At 38.8% G+C, this 16,780-nt stretch overlaps 1 protein-coding gene across 1 annotated transcript in view; it reads right to left on the reverse strand.

Moving 5' to 3' along the window:
• Window positions 1–16,780, reverse strand: part of EML5 (echinoderm microtubule associated protein like 5) — a 193,516-nt gene that overhangs the window by 24,158 nt on the left and 152,578 nt on the right. The window contains 2 exon segments of the mRNA XM_021099592.1: window positions 3,433–3,453; window positions 14,266–14,364. Coding sequence (XP_020955251.1) covers window positions 3,433–3,453; window positions 14,266–14,364 — 120 coding nt within the window.

The raw sequence follows: 16,780 nt of genomic DNA on the forward strand, positions 1-16,780 counted from the left end.
AGATATTGTGCAGGTACCTGTATAACAAAAGAAAACAAATTTCCACAAAATTTTTGTTGATGAAATTCACTGAGTGAAAAATTTTATAATATACATCTACTAATGAGAATGAAATTCTTTGGGGGGGATAATGTTCCAGTTAAGTGGGGTTCAAAGTCGGAGTTTTTATTTTTCAAAAATAATTGCAGATGTTCATTTGTTAATGATGATCTGTAATAATTTTACACATTTCAACCCTGAAAATGTTTCACACAGGTAGGTACTGTCAAATATGAGTATCGATCCAAAAGCATATGATTTTAATTGAGCATATTAATCACCTGAAGACATTTAGAAAATTCTATTAGAGTCCTGTCTTGATACTTGCCTTTTATAATGTATTACATTGCAGAATAACAATCCTAAATTGAAGGTTCCTTATTTGTGCAGTTAAACAGATATTTAAAATATGGAAATTTTCTTTACACTTGCATCAAGATCTAAAAAATGCTGCTGTAACTTTAACTTGAGCCCAGAAAATATACTTGCGGCAAATTTGTGCGAGAATGAGAATCTCATTTCTCATCTTAATTTTTACAGCATGAGAAGTATACAGTGCAGCTTGGCATCACTTGTGATTTAAAGATGAGTTGTCATCAAATGATTTTCCTGCAGTATAAGTTTCACGTATAAGCACTGTAATTGTAACCTAAGGTTGTAATTATACTTGCAGTTTCCTTATAATTTCAGGCTGAATCATTAACAAATATTATCAAGTTTACAGCAAAAAATAATTTCCAAAGGTATCTAGTTTTCCACAAAATTGACTAAAGGCAATTCTTCTCATTTGGAAAAATTTCAGTCCTGGTTCTGAGCTCCAGAAATTGCAGGGAAAAAAAAAAAACGTTGCCACTGCTAAATCGCTAAACTGCTATGGGGATAGAGCAAGTCAGGATATTCGCCTTCTATTTCTAACAAACTGATGGGACTGATTAAGTCTACGACAGCAAACAAAATTAAGTGCCGACTCTCAATAACAAAATACTGAGGTTCAATTACACGTGATAAATTGAAATATTTTCCACAAAGCACCTGCTAATGAATAACACAATGAATAGGCTTGTAAATTTAACCAACTACTCCCCTTTCTGCTCTAGTCCACACATACATTTACCACCGTCACTGTAATACATCTTAGCAGATTCTACTTCAGGTTGCACCACATTACTGTTTTCTGACTTATTTGAAAATACTATCTTTTGCAGTTGTTAGGCCATTCATAGAAACAAAGCAATCAGTCACTTAAAAGTCAGCACTTATTCCTCAAAAAAACAACTGATGACATTTGTTAACCCATTAAGAGCCAAGGGAAGCCATTCAAAATCTTTTTTTTTTTTTTTTTTAAAGACTACTGATGTTATTCCCAGTGTTCTCAATTTTTTAGCAATGGTTTTTGACAAAAAGTCTTAAACAAGTTTATTTTCTCTGGACACTTGTTTGCTGCAATTAAACATGATTTAATTAACTCAAGTCATAAATAGCTTTTTTTTTTTTTTTTTTTTTTTTTTTTTTTTTTTTAAGAGCTGCACCTGCGGTATAAGGAAGTTCCCAGGCTAGGGGCTGAATCAGAGCTGCAGCTGCCAGCCTACACCACAGCCACAGGAATGCAGGATCTGAGCCGAGTCTTTGACCTACACCACAGTTCACAGCAATGCCAGATCCTTAACCCACTGAGCGAGGCCAGGGATAAAACCTGCATCCTCATGGATACTAGTCAGATTTGTTTCCACTGAGCCACAAGGTTGGAATTCCATAAACAGCTTTTCTTGATTGGCTAACAAATGAGTCACTCAGAACTTTACTTCAGGATGTAGCCATATTTTATATTTATTTTTGTGTAGAAATTCTGTTGTGATGAAATACTCTTAAATTTTCTAATTTTTCTAATCTTTGCTTTCCTATGAACTGAGAATACTGTGATAAAGCTTAGGATGAAAATGTTGACATGTATTCTTTCCACATGTATATGTGTATATATATATTCTTTCTATGTACAAAACAGGAACAGACTCACAGATATAGAAAACAAACTAGCAGCTACTTAGGGAAAGAAGGAAGAGAGGAGGAGTAAGTTAGGGGTATGGGATTAAGAGACACAAACTACTCTGTATAAAATGGATAAGCAACAGTATATAAGACCATACGATATAGCACAGGAAATTAGAGCCATTATCTTGTAATAACTTTTAGTGGAGTATAATCTATGAACAAAAATCACAATGCTGTACACCTGAAACTAATACAATGTTGTACATCAACAACAAAAATACTGTGGCCTAGCAATATATGCAGCACTCAAAACCTAAAAGTTTTAAAACAGAATCATTGCAATCTGTAGTGCATCAAGCAGCAGTGGAAAGCAATGACAGTGTTACACGCAGTCTCTGTTGCAACCACTCAATTCTGCCATTATTAGCACGAAAGCGGCCATGGGCAACATGTTACTGAATGAGTGTGGCTGTGTCCAATAAAACCTTATCTGTGGATACTGAAATCTGAATTTCATATATTTTCCATCTTTTGTGATATTTCCCAACTATTTAAATTAATAAAAAGTATACTCAGTCACAGGCTGTACAAGGCCCAAGGACTAACCACTGCTCTTGCGTGAAACCCAAGACATCAAAGACCTTGCCTGTTGTATTGAGTAAGTTTGTAACTGAAGAGCTGAATCACAAAATCATGCCTTACCCTGGAAAACTGAAATGAAATGGATACAAATCACTGGGAAATATTTTCTTATCAAACAGGTAATTCTTACTATATTCTGTAAACTAAAATTGAGTTGAAAAAGCTTGCTTATTATAATAACTAAAAACAATAGACATGCACCATTTATTCAAGAGCTTTTTAAAATCACAGAGCCATGGTCAAAATCAGTAATAAAAAGTTATTTTCAAATCTTTAAATGCTCTGTTGATCTGAAATGTGCAATAATTAAATTCCAAAATACGCTATTTAAAAAAAAAAACTTAGTTCCCATTGTGGCTCAGTGGGTGACAAATCCAACTAGTATCCACAAGGATGCAGGTTTGATCCCTGGCCTCACTCAGGGGGTTAAGGATCCATGTTACCATGAGCTGTGGTATAGGTTCACAGACGCGGCTCAGGATCCCATGTTGCTGTGGCTGTGGCACAGGACAGCGGCTGCAACTCTGATTTGGCCCCTAGCCTGGGAATCTCCATATACCACCACTAAAAAAAAAAAAGCAACCCCCCCCCCAAAAAAAACCCCAAAACTTATTATTGCAGATTGGAGTCAGTATCATGACATTAAAATGATGTATTCATAATTTAAAAAGTCACAGTTTCAAGTGTCTTATTACTCTATAAAAATTTGGGCTGTCATTATTTAACAATATGACTACAACAGAAGATGATTAATTTCCTTACCTGACATGTCTGCTGAATCACCTACAATGGAAAAGCAGCAGAAAAAAATTACTCATAAATAGGATAAACACTACAAGTAAAATCTGTAAAGACGCAATTATGATAAAGTGATAATTTAAAATAATTTAAATAATTGTCAAATACAAAATTAATTTTATTATGTAAAACTCAGTGCACTGTTTGAAAGTCAAACCATTAATCTCAATTACATGTATATTAACATTTTATGCATATAACCTTTCAAATTTTTTTTTCCTTTTTACAGCATATTAAAGTTCCGAGACTTGGGTTTGAATCCTAGCTACAGTTGAAGCCTACACCAGTGCCAATAGCAACACCATATCCAGGCCACATCTGCAACCTACTCCACAGCTTGTGGCAATGCTGGATCCCTAACCCAGGGATCAAACTCACATCCTCCTGGGCACTATGCTGGGTTCTTAATTGGCTGACCCACAACAGGAACTCTGATCTTTCAATCTCTTAGTGAGTTTTCATGGCCTTATTTTGGTTTAACAAAATGCCCTGTTAATAGATCCTTTGGGCTTTAATGATTCCTACTTGCGGGGAAAAATGAGATCTAAGCCTTCTGAGAGAAACCATGGCAAAAGTTACCATGTAACTGAAGGGAAAAAAACCCCTTAATTCAGGCCACAAATGAACCCCTTTCTTCTCTTTTTAACGTAAAAATTTTCTGTATTGAGTAAAAGGCTGCCCAAAAAGGAAACATGAAAGCCTATGCTCATTATATTTGCAGTGTAAATATCTATTAACCAAAATTTTAGAAGCAACAGTCTTTAGAAAGAAAGAAGAAAACATTTAGGAATCTTTTCAAGATAGATGATTGTTTCTTGCTTTGGTAGAGCTTTATACCCTGTGAAATAATTATTTCAAGGACACACTGTAGACCTATAGTGTCCTGATCTAAAATATGAGAGAAAAAGTCATGAAGTACTTGACTCACTGAGCAGACAAGTCAGGGTTTCCACTTTTAGTTTTGAACATGCTCTGATAACAACCAAACGGTGAGAGGACTTGAAACTATGCCACATGAAGAATGGTTGAAAGATTGAGGGTCTTTGGTTTTAGAGATTAGGCTTATTCCTGAATATCTGCAGTGCCTGGGACAGGGGTACAGATAAAGACCTAAACATCACAGGTCAAAATATTCTAGATGTCCCAAAATGAGGACCAATGAATTGTGACTAAAAAGAGACAGATTTCTATTTCATACAAAGATACACTTTATAACAGAGCTTCCTAAGAAGAGGTTAGGTTACTCTGTTAGGAATCAAGTGATGATGGGGTTCAAGCATAAGTAGAAAAACCCTTAATCAGATATGTAACAAAGGAAATTTAAACATCTAATGATGAACATCTAATGATGGATAAAATTATACATTTGAAAGCTCTGAGATTCCAAGATTTTAGCCAAGAAAAAAGAAAAGTTCAAGTTTAATTGGCTAAACTACTGCAAGAGCAAATATTTAAGTTCCTTTATGATTTACATAATTTTTAACAAAGAGAACCATATACATTTTAGAAAGTGTTTTTTTTTTTTTTTTTTTTTTTTTGGTCTTTTTGCGATTTCTTGGGCCGCTCCTGCGGCATATGGAGGTTCCCAGGCTAGGGGTTGAATAGGAGCTGTAGCCGCCGGCCTACACCACAGCCACAGCAATGCCAGGTCCGAGCCGCAGATCTGAGACCCACACCACAGCCCACGGCAATGCCGGATCCTTAACCCACTGAGCAAGGCCAGGGATCGAACCCACCGCTTCATGGTTCCTAGTCAGATTTGTTAACCACTGCACCACAATGGGAACTCCCTAGAAAGTGTTTTTGTGCTTTGTGGGTATTAAACAAGCCTGGCAGGCAAACTAACTACTGAGTCAATTCTCTTTAGGTTCAGAGGAAAAAAAGTCCCTCACTCTTCGGTCTTCTCTTGAGTCTATTTTACACTTACTTAGTCATCAGTAAAGAGTTTTAGCTGTTTTGGAGTTCCCGTCGTGGCGCAGTGGTTAACGAATCTGACAAGGAACCATGAGACTGAGGGTTCGATCCCTGGCCTTGCTCAGCGGGTTAAGGATCCGGCATTGGAGTGAGCTGTGGTGTAGGTCACAGACGTGGCTCGGATCTGGCGTTGCTGTGGCTGTGGTGTAGGCCAGCAGCTACAGCTCTGATTAGACCCCTAGCCTGGGAACCTCTGTATGCCACGGGAGAGAACCTAGAAAAGGCAAAAAGACAAAAAAAAAAAAATTTTTTTTGGCTGTTTTGTGGAATGGTATAAGTGGGGAAAGACATAGAACTATGTGCATGATCAAAAATTCACCTCTACACTGTCTGGACACTGATGTGGAAGAAGAGGCGGGGGAGATCATTTAGCCATTCCCCATTCTTTATAGTGTTACCCTTCAAATATCAAATCGTTATGTTGTACACCTGAAACTAACATAATATTATGTCAATTATATTACAGTTTAAAAAAAAAAAAAAAAAGAAGTGGAGAAGAGGGTTAAATTCCATGAAAGGTTAATTTGTAACCACAACATTTCTTTCCTTTTTTTTTTTGCCATGCCTGCAGAATGTGGAAGTTGCTGGGCCAGGGATTTGAACCTGAGCCACAGCAGTGACAACATTGAATCCTTAACCACTAGGCCACTAGGGAACTCTCAACGTTTTTCTTCTTTTCTTTTTACAGCTGTACCTGTGGCATGAAAGTTCTCTGAGCTAAGGGTCAAACTGGAGCTGCTGTAGGCCTACGCCATAGCCACAGCAATTCCAGATTGGAGCTGTATCTGTGATCTATGCCGCAGCTTGCAGCAACCCTGGATCCTCAACCTACTGAATGAGGCCAGAGATTGAACCCCCAACCTCATAAACACTATGTAGGATTAAGCCAGTTAAGAACTCCAACATTTTTTAATCGAAAGAGGAAGGTACAGCATTACTATGTTAAACAAGTTTCTTAACTAAGGAGGAGAAGGAGAAAGAAAAGGAGAAGGAGCAAAGTTGGGAAATGAAAACCACCCTCTAGAATTCCATTCAGAAAATGTAAATTCTACTGAAATAGAGATTTTGCCTTTTTTTGTAAGCTCCTTATACCCCCAGAACCAAGAACAATATCTTACACAAAGTAGGTATTCAGTTTACTGAATAAAAGAACTTAATAAAAATTAACTGAGCAATAACTACATGCCAAGAGGCACCAAACTAGGTGCTTTCATGACCAAAATGGTAACATGGTCACTTACTCCTCATGCCGAGTGAAAATAAGACTTCAATTTCAAAAAACTTAGTGCAAAAAAGAGGCAATGCCTAAGTATTATTAGAGAGGCTGGATCAGGACGGTAGAATAGAAGGATGTAAAGCTCACCTCCTCCCACAAGTACATCAAAAATACAACTATATGTGGAACAATTCTCACAGAATACCTGCTGAACTCTCGCAGAAGAGCTCACAAAAACAAATTGTAAGAAAGATTAGCATGTAACCAAGTAGGGTGAAAGGGGGAAAAAAAAGGAATCAAGACAGGACCTGCACCCCTGGGAGGGAACTGGGAAAGTGGAAAGATCCCTTACCTTGGAAACCCCTTCACGGGTGGTGAGATCAGCTGGGAGAGAAAAGGAGTTTCAGAGGCTTGGAGGACAGTACAGCAGCTGCACTGCGGCAGGCATAACAGAAGAACAGAGAGAAACCTCGCAGATGGTCCTGGCCACCCCCCTGCACTCCCCAGCCCAAGACATACATCTCCTGGTGCAGGTGGGAACAGGGTTCTCAAACTCAAGCTTCAGAGGACAGACTTGGGTAGAGGACAGGGATTGGCTGTGCAGAGACATCCTGAAGAGGCTGGAGTTTGGTCCAAGCTACAACTGGAGCTGGGGGTATGAGCAGGAAGGAGCCCAGGTTGGCCACTGAAAACTCATTGTTAATGCGGGCACAAGGGAGGGACCGTGGCAGCCTGATAGTGGGTGTGGCTCTGCCTGTCTAAATTCTGGGAGTGCTCAAGTATCTTAAGGGTGCCCACATATGGAGATGGGGCTGAAATCAGAGTTGATCCTCAGGCTGTACCACTTTGGAAGCAGGGCTGAAATGTGAGTATGCCAGCAGCTGTGTGATCTATGAATTGAAGCACTACAGGCAGCTTTGTAAACTCAGAGCCTGCAGGGCATTTGAGTGGATGAGTGGATTACTGGTGCTCCTTTGTTTGGGGTGGGGCCAGCAGAGGTAGGGCCAGGTCTAGGCTGATTTAGTAGCTCCCAAGGTCCAGCTGCATGACTATAACAGTCCCAGTGCCTGGTCTCAGTGGTTCTGTATCAACAGATCTGTACTCGTAGCTTTGTGAACACATCATCTAAGGGACACTCAGGCTGACTGCCTTAATTCCCATGGGGCAGGACCTAGGACAGTGCCAAAAACAGCATACTTTGTGAGCCCATACAATGGGTGACAGGTGACACCACAGAGCACACTTACCAATGGACAGCTCTTGAGGAGGAATACTCAGTGGCTCATTTCCAAGTGGGAGTGCTCCAGCCCTGCCTACGTCACACTGTAGTTCAGAAATGGATCTGGTGGTATCTACTCCAACAACTGGGGAGCAGGCCCCGCCCCTGACAGGGCTGTGAAAACCACAGAACAAAGAGAAGACCCTGACTAACATCTAGTACAGGCTCCAGTCACCACCACAACAATCACACCCCCTATCAAGGAGATTAACAATCAACACAGAAGGAAGATGTGGCAGGCATCCATATTAAAAACAGCCCTTGCACCAAAAATATTAGATTCATGCAAGATATACAGGGACACTCCCACATAAAAAAAGCCCTTTAGCACCACAGTAGATAACTATTCCTCCTAAACACACAGAATCAGAGAAACGTAAGTAAAATGAAGAAGCAGAGGAACCACTCCCAATTAAAAGATCAGGAGAATTTCCCTGAGAGAATAAACAATAAGGAGTTCCCGTTGTGGCTCAGCAGAAACAAATCTGATGAGCATTCATGAGGACGCACGTTCGATCCCTGCCCTTAGTCAGTTGGTTAAGGATTGGGTGCTGTAAGTCGCATATGAGGCTCAGATCTGGCATTGCTGTGGCTTTGGCACAGGCCAGTGGCTACAGCTCTGATTCAACCCCTAGCCTGGGAAGCTCCAAATGCTGCGGGTGTAGCCCTAAAAAGACAAAAAAAAAAAAAAAAAAAAAGAATAAACAATGAAACAGACCACTCCAGGCCACCAACCTCAAGTTCAAAAAGGAGGTAATAAAAATACTGAAAGATTAAGAAGGGCTATCAACAGAAATGCAGATTACTGTAAAAACAAAACAAAACACTAGAAACTAAAGATGAGCCAATTAAAATTAGAAAACTCATTTACCAAGACAAAAGCTGAGCTAAAAGCAAAAAAAAAAAAAAAAAAAAAAAAAAAAAAAAAACAAACTGGATAATACAAAAGAATGACAAGTGATGTAAAAGATAGAATAATGGGAGTCACCTAATCAGAACACCAGACAAAAAGACAAATGAAAAAAAAAAAAAAAAAAAGCAATGTATGAAACCTATGGGATAATGTAAAGCACCCCAATCCATGCATAATAGGATCCCAAAAGAAGGAGAAGAGAATTGAAAATGTGTTTGAAGAAATTATGGCTGAAAACTTCCCAAACCTAAAGAAGGAAACATATCCACACATAGGAAGCACAGAGGATCCCAAACAAGAGTTAAAGAGAGGATTCTATATGAGGTTAGGTATGTCAGCTGTAGCAGTAGCAGGCCACAGCAACCATCCGAGGCTGCAAAAAAGACGGACGTTAACTGAGCAAGGCAGGAGAACCCCCTCAGCCTACGATCGTTAACCACTGCGCCACGATAATCCAAAGAGGATCTAAATGGCAAAGAAAAAGATAATGACAAGAACCCCCATAATGCTTATCAGCTGATTTCTTTACAGAAATGTGGGTCAGAAGGGAGTGGCAAGATATATTCAAAGTCCTGGAAGATAAAAACCTGCAAACTAGCATACTCTATCCAGCAAGATTATCATTCAGAATAGAAGGAAAGATAAAGAATTTCTCAGACAAGCAAAAACTAAAAGAATATAGCAATACAAAACCTATCCTAAAAGAAATATTGATAGTCTTCTCTAAACAGAAAATAAGCAAGAATACATAGGAAAGAGAAAAATCACAATTGGAAAGTAAATCACTGAAATAAGCCAATACACAGATTAAAAAAATTAAAAAACACTGGGAACTATGTCTAGTCACTTATGATGGAGCATGATAATGTGCAAAAATAGAATGTGTACATGTATGTGTAACTGGGTCACCATGCTGTACAGTAGGAAAAAAAATGTACTGGGGAAATAACTACTAAAAAAAAAAAAAAAAAAAAAAAAAAAAGGAGTTCCCATCAAATCTGGCTAGGAACCATGAGGTTGCAGGTTCCATCCCTGGCCTCACTCAGTGGGTTAAGGATCTGGTGTTGCCATGAGCTATGGTGTAGGTCACAGATGCAGCTTGGATCTGGCACTGCTGTGGCTCTGGTGGAGGCTGGCAGCTGTAGCTCCGATTGGACCCCTAGCCTTGGAATCTTCATATGCTGTGGGAGCGGCTCTAGAAAAGGCAAAAAAGACAAAAATAAATAAAATAAAAACATTTAAAAATTTTGCGAAAGCTATAATTACAATAAATAGCAAAAGGACAAGCCTGAAAATGCAAACGAGGCCATCAAAATCGTAAAATGTGGGGGAGCAGAGAAAGAAAAATGTGTATGTATGTTTTTTAAAGAATGTTTCAGGAGTTCCCGTCATGGCGCAGTGGTTAACGAATTCACGTAGGAACCATGAGGTTTCAGGTTCGGTCCCTGCCCTTGCTCAGTGGGTTAATGATCCGGCGTTGCCATGAGCTGTGGTGTAGGTTACAGACGCTGCTCGGATCTCATGTTGCTGTGGCTCTGGCGTAGGCCAGCGGCTACAACTCCGATTAGACCCCTAGCCTGGAAAACCTCCATATGCCGTGGAAGCAGCCCAAAGAAATAGCAAAAAGACAAAAAAAAGAGAATGTTTCAGCCTGTATGACTATCTGTTTAAAGCAAGTAGACATAGTAATAGGTTAACAAGTTTGAAAAACAGGGTAATTACAAGCCAAAAACATACAAAAGACTAATAAAAAACAAAAGGAAGAGAACACGAACATAATACAAAAGGACATCATCAAACCACAAGAGGAAATACAAAAAGAAGAAATACAAAATCAAATGGAAAACAAGGTTTGAACTGGCAATAAACAGGAATTCCCTGGTGGTGCAGTGAGTTAAGGATCTGGCTTTGTCACTGCAGCAGCCTGGGTCGCTACTGTGGCAAGGGTTTGATCGCTGGCTCAGGAACTTCCATATGCTGCAGGCAGTGCCAAAAAAAAGAAAAGAAAAAATGGCAATATATACATATCCATCAATAATAACCCTAAATATCAATGAACTAAGTGCTCCAATCAAAAGACATAGAGTAACAGATTGGATTTACAAAAAAAAAAAAAAAAAAAGGAGCTAAGGAAACCATAAATAAAACAAAAAAACAGCCTATGGACTGGGAGAAAATATTTGCAAGTAAGGTTTGAAGAAGGGCTTATGGACTATTTTTTTCTTATGGCTTATTTTCTAAAATATACAAACATAATAACAAAAAACCCCAGACGATGGAATAAAAAAATGGGCAGGATATGTAAATAGACATTTCTCCAAAGAAGGCTTACAGATGGCTGATAGGCTCATGCAAAGATTATCAACATCACTAATTATTAGAGAAATACAAATCAAAACTATCAATGAGGTACCACCTGACACCAGTGAGAATGGCCGTAATTAAAAGAGTCTACAAATAACAAATGCTGGAGAGGGTGTGGAGAAAAGGGAACCCCCCTACACTGTTGGTGGGAATATAAATTGGTACAGCCACTACAGACAACAGTATGGAGGTTCCTTAAAAAACTAAAAACAGAGTTACCATATGATTCAGCAATCCCATTCCTGGGCATATATCTAGAGAAAACTAATTTGAAAAGACACAATGCACCCCGATGTTCATCGAGCACTATTTACAATAGCCAAGACATGGAAGCAACCTAAATGTTCATCAACAGAGGAATGGATAATGATACACACACACACACACACACACACACACACACACACACACACACACACACACCACTCAGCTTCTCAGCTTTAAGAAAGAATGAAATTGGAGTTCTCTGGTGGCTCAGTGGGTTAAGGATCCAGCACTGTCACTGTTGTGGCTTAGGTTGTTGCTGTGGCACAGGTTTGACTCCTGGCCCCCAAAATTTCTGCAGGTCACTGGTGAGGCCAAAGAAAATGAATGAAATAATGCCATTTGCAGTAATATGGATGGACCTAGAGATTATCACATGAGGTGAAGTCAGAAAGAGAAAAAAACAAATACCGTATGATATCACTTACATGTGGAATCTAAAAAATGATATAAATAAACTCATTTATAAAATAGCAATTGATTCACAGACATAAAAACAAATTTAATGGTTACCAAAGAAGAAAGGGGCAAGGAGGGATAAATTAGGATTTTGCAATTAGCAGATACAAATTACTATATATAAAGCAGATAAAATCCTTTTGTATAGCACAGGGAACTATATTCAATACCCTGTGATAAACCATAATAGGAAAGAATATGAAAAAGAATACATATATAACTGAATCACTCTGCTGTACACTGAAAACTAACACAACTCTGTAAATCAAGTATACTTCAATAAAAATAAATAATAGATTCAAAGATTAGAATATTTTGCATGTAACAGGTGAAGTATTGGTCTTTCTTTTCATTTTCTTATTTTTATTTTTTAATTTTTTGGTTTTTTAGGACTGTACCCTTGGCATATGGAGGTTACCAGGCTAGGGGTCAAATTGGAGCTGTATCTGCGGCCTATACCACAGCCACAGCAACGCCAGATCCAAGTTGCATTTGCAGACTACTCCACGGCTCAGAGCAACGCCAGATCCTTAACCCAGTGAATGAGGCCAAGGAGTGAACCTACGTCTTCATGGATGCTAGTCAGATTCGTTGCTACTGAGCCATGACAGGAACTTCTACTTTCTTTTAAAAGTAGAAAACTTGGAGTTCCCATCGTGGCTCAGTGGTTAATGAAGCCTACTAGGAACCACAAGGTTGTGGGTTCGATCTCTGGCCTCACTCAGTTGCCTTGAGCTGTGGTGTGAGTAGCAGACGAGGCTCGGATCCTGCGTTGCTGCGACTCTGGTGTAGGCTGGCGGCTACAGCTCCGATTAGACTCCTGGCCTGGGAACATCCATGTGCCGCAGGAGTAGCCCTAGAAAAGGCAAAAGACAATAAATAAATAAGTAAATAAATAAAAGCAGAAAACTTACAGAAAGGAAGATTACAAGGGTATTTGTGGCATAAATGTAGAACTAATCAACTAAGCTTCTTAATGATCAGTTTAGTACTTTTTGAGAAATGGAGCTATTAAAAGCATAAATTACCTTATTCAAGAAGAAAAATAAAGCTGGCTTAGCAATTGAGATCAATTTAGCAATCAAGCTCGCTTACCACTGAGATCCAACAAACCCAAGGATTTCAATCATTTTTACAAACTATATCATGTTGTGAAGATCTGACTGACCAAGTCTATTGCGTGGAGGTCACAGCGATTGCTGACTGGTAGATACATCCTAAAGAGACCTGCCATCCTCTCACCATTTTGCTTGTTGAGTTATGGCCTTTAAATATTCTACAGACTTAAAAGAAGACAGCAAGATAGGGGCTTTTAAAATAGTTGGCAAATGAGTGCCAAGGAAAAGGTAATAAGGGCTTTACTAACACGGAACAGACTTGGCTTCTCTTTCTAGCTTAACCCCTGTTGAGGCAGATGTTCTGCCCCTCTCAGTCTAGTTACTTCTTGGCTCGTCTTATTTACCATTTCCTCTTCAAATTCTTCCTTCCTGTTTTATATGTTTATAAAACTTTGTTGGTGGGGAGGGATGGACGAGGGGTTTGGGATTGGCATATGCACACTATGGTATATGGAACGACTAGCCAATAGGGATCTGCTGTATAGCACAGGGACCTCTACCCAATATTCTGTGATAATCTATATGGGAAAAGAATCTGAAAACAAACGGACGTGTGTAAATGTATAACTGAATCATTTCGTTGTACAGCAGAAACTATGACAACATTGTAAATAAGCTATACTTTAATAAAACTTAAAAAAATGAAAAAAAATTAAAACATTTGCTGATTAGAAACTTCTGCTAAAAAAAAAATAAAAAAAAGAAACTTCTGTTAAAGGACTACATCCAACTATTTCAACCACCATAAAGTGGCTTTACCAACTCAGGTAACCAAAGTGAGAGAAAGGTACCTGAGAGGAAATAATATGGTTAAACTGGGTGTATGCTTTATATATAAATGCATTTTGTCTTTTTTTTTTTTTTTGCGCCACACCCACAGCATATGGAATTTCCCAGGCTAGGGGTCCAGTTGGAGCCATAGCTGTTGGTCTCCACCCCTGCCAGAGCAAGCATGGGATCTGAGCCACATCTGTGACCTACACCACTGCCCACAGCAACACCAGATCCTTAACCCACTGAGCAAGGCCAGGGATCAAACCCACGGTCTCATGCATACTAGGCGGGTTTGTTACCACTGAGCCATGACGGGAATGCCTACAAATGCATTTGAACATACGCAAATATGTTTTAGTTTTTTCCCCAGTACACTGAATTAATTTGAACAAGACAATTACTTAAAATTGTTTCTGTTTAAAATATAGAAACATACCTACTTGGCCAGTTGCCACTATGTTGATAAATTTGGGGTGCTGATTTACAGTGAGGCACAGAATATCATCATTATGTTCCTGATAAAAACTCTGAGTCCCTATAAAAAAAAAGAATTTGAAAATTAGAGAACTTTAAAATAAACAAACGCATTTATTCAGAGTAATCAACTGTTTAAATTACTTGCTTATTTAACATGCATTTTTTGAGCACTTAATATATACATTTCCTCCAAGGATGGACACATGACCAAGAAATCTTTAAAGTAATAGAACCCTGAAAGGTATAAACCACATAATACAAGACTGAAGACATCAAGTGCCACAAGAGAGTCAAAGATTAAAATGCCGTGGGAATTCAAAGCCCAAAAGATTCTTCTCATGAGCAGACAGCACTCCTGGATTGATACAACTTAATCTGCAAATGTGAAGGTGGGTGGAGAAGGCGGTTACAGGGAGAGGAATACTTCAAGCAAAGGTACAAAGGCAGGAAAGTACTGGGTATGCATATAAGTGGCTTATTTGGCTGAAGTATAGGGTAACAAAGAAGAAAAGTGAGAAATACAGTTGGGAAGGCAAATTGAAACTGGATTTAGAGAGGATTTTTAAAAACCAGTCTATCATTTCATATTTATTCTGTAGTCAGTGGGGGAGGTAGTGAAGAATTCTGATCAAAGAAGTAATGGGACTCATCTAGTAGTAAGCAGTGACCGTGAAGAGACCTCAGCAGACTAAGACCATGCAAGAGGTAATAAAGGGAGGCTTGTGCGAGCAAAATGGAGAGGAGGGAAATGAGGTCAGGACGGCAGACTGGCTACACAGAGGTCCATCAACACTAGTCCTCCGAGAAGCAAAACAAAACCAAACAAAAAAAATTTAAAAATGACATTTAACATATCTAACATTACTTTAAAACTTCTCTTCAAAATGAAACATGCTTTGCATTTTCCAGGGCTGAGAGTTCAGTTAAAAGACCAACCAACCAACCAGGGAGTAACCTTGGGCTGCAGTGGGTTAAATACCCAGTGTTGTCACTGCAGTGGCTGGGATTCAATCCCTGGCCCCAGGAACTTTCATACGCAGTGGGTACATCTCCCCCTCCAAAAGAGAAAGCACAAACAAGCAATTATGTGTGCTGTTGGCTTAATTAGTATATTAGCTAATAGATCAGGACTTCTTAGCAATGTATTCCCCAAATGGTGAGAGGCCAAATAATCAGGACTGGAGCAGGTGCCTAGTCTTCTCTCTGCCCTCCTGCTCTACAACCCCTCATTAGAAAAGTGATTAATTAAAAGTCGGAAATTTTAAAATGAAGGAAATTACAAGCATAAACATGAAAGTGTATTTGCACATTTATCCCTATGTAGCTTGTCTTATTCTTTTCAACAGAAATCAATCTTTGAAGGTTATATGAAGCCTAAACTGAAGAGGATTTTCTAAGAGGTATTTTTTTTTTTTAATGACTCAAATTATTAAATGGAAAGCTGCCACTGATTTGTGTAATCTTGGTGAATCTTTTTTATTAGGAAAATAAAACAGAAATATAATATTAATGATTAATATTGACAAGGAGGAGGAGATTATGACTCACATAATCCACTCCACATAATCAGAGTGAGGCTACCAGAGAAAAAAGCCAGAAATGGTTGGACTAGATAATGTTTATTTTTACTTCTACCTTTCAGACTTTATGAAATTTATAACTAAGTGTAAAATAAAATTCAAAATGAATACTCAGTATTTACAGTAGAATTATCATTACATCATTGGTCATGAAATGATGCTTAGAGAACTTCATTTGCTTTTCAACAATCCAATCAGTTACATAAACATCAAGAAATATTTCTGAGTTCAAGTCGTGGCGCAGCAGAAATGAATCGATTAGCAACCATGAGGTTGCGGGTTTGATCCCTGGCCTCTCTCAGTGGGTTAAGGATCTGGTGTTGCTGTGAGCTGTGGCATAGGTTGAAGACACAGCTCAGATCTGGCATTGCTGTGGCTGTGGTGTAGGCCAGCAGCTGTTGCTCCAATTCAACCCCTAGCCTGGGAACTTCCATATGCAGTGGGTGCAGCCGTAAAAATCAAAAAAATCAAAATAAAATAAATAAAATAAATATTTTCTCATCTTCTTGAATCTAATAAGGTATCATTAGTTGAGCCACAGGCAAGCAGCTTTCTTAGCTAAGTTAACTTCCTTGGCCTTCCAAGGCCTCTGTAAAAACACTTGCCATTCCACCTCACCCTCCTAGCAATCACTCACCCAACAGTCATTAACTGTCAAAGACAACCATCCAAGCCATCCACTTTCATGTTTAGATTATAGGGAAATAGAATAAAGTTACAAATGGTTTCACTATAAAACAAGGTTTCAACATGCAATAATCCTTCACTTCAAATAGAGATCTATGAACACTGTGCTTTATGAAGTCCTCTTCTGCTGTGTTATACTCTCTTAAAGACTGTAAATTTGGGAGTTCCCTGGCGGCTCAGCGAGTTTAGGATCTAGTGTTGTCACTG

This window comes from Sus scrofa, chromosome 7 (assembly GCF_000003025.6).
Source record: "Sus scrofa isolate TJ Tabasco breed Duroc chromosome 7, Sscrofa11.1, whole genome shotgun sequence".
Lineage (NCBI taxonomy): Eukaryota > Metazoa > Chordata > Mammalia > Artiodactyla > Suidae > Sus > Sus scrofa.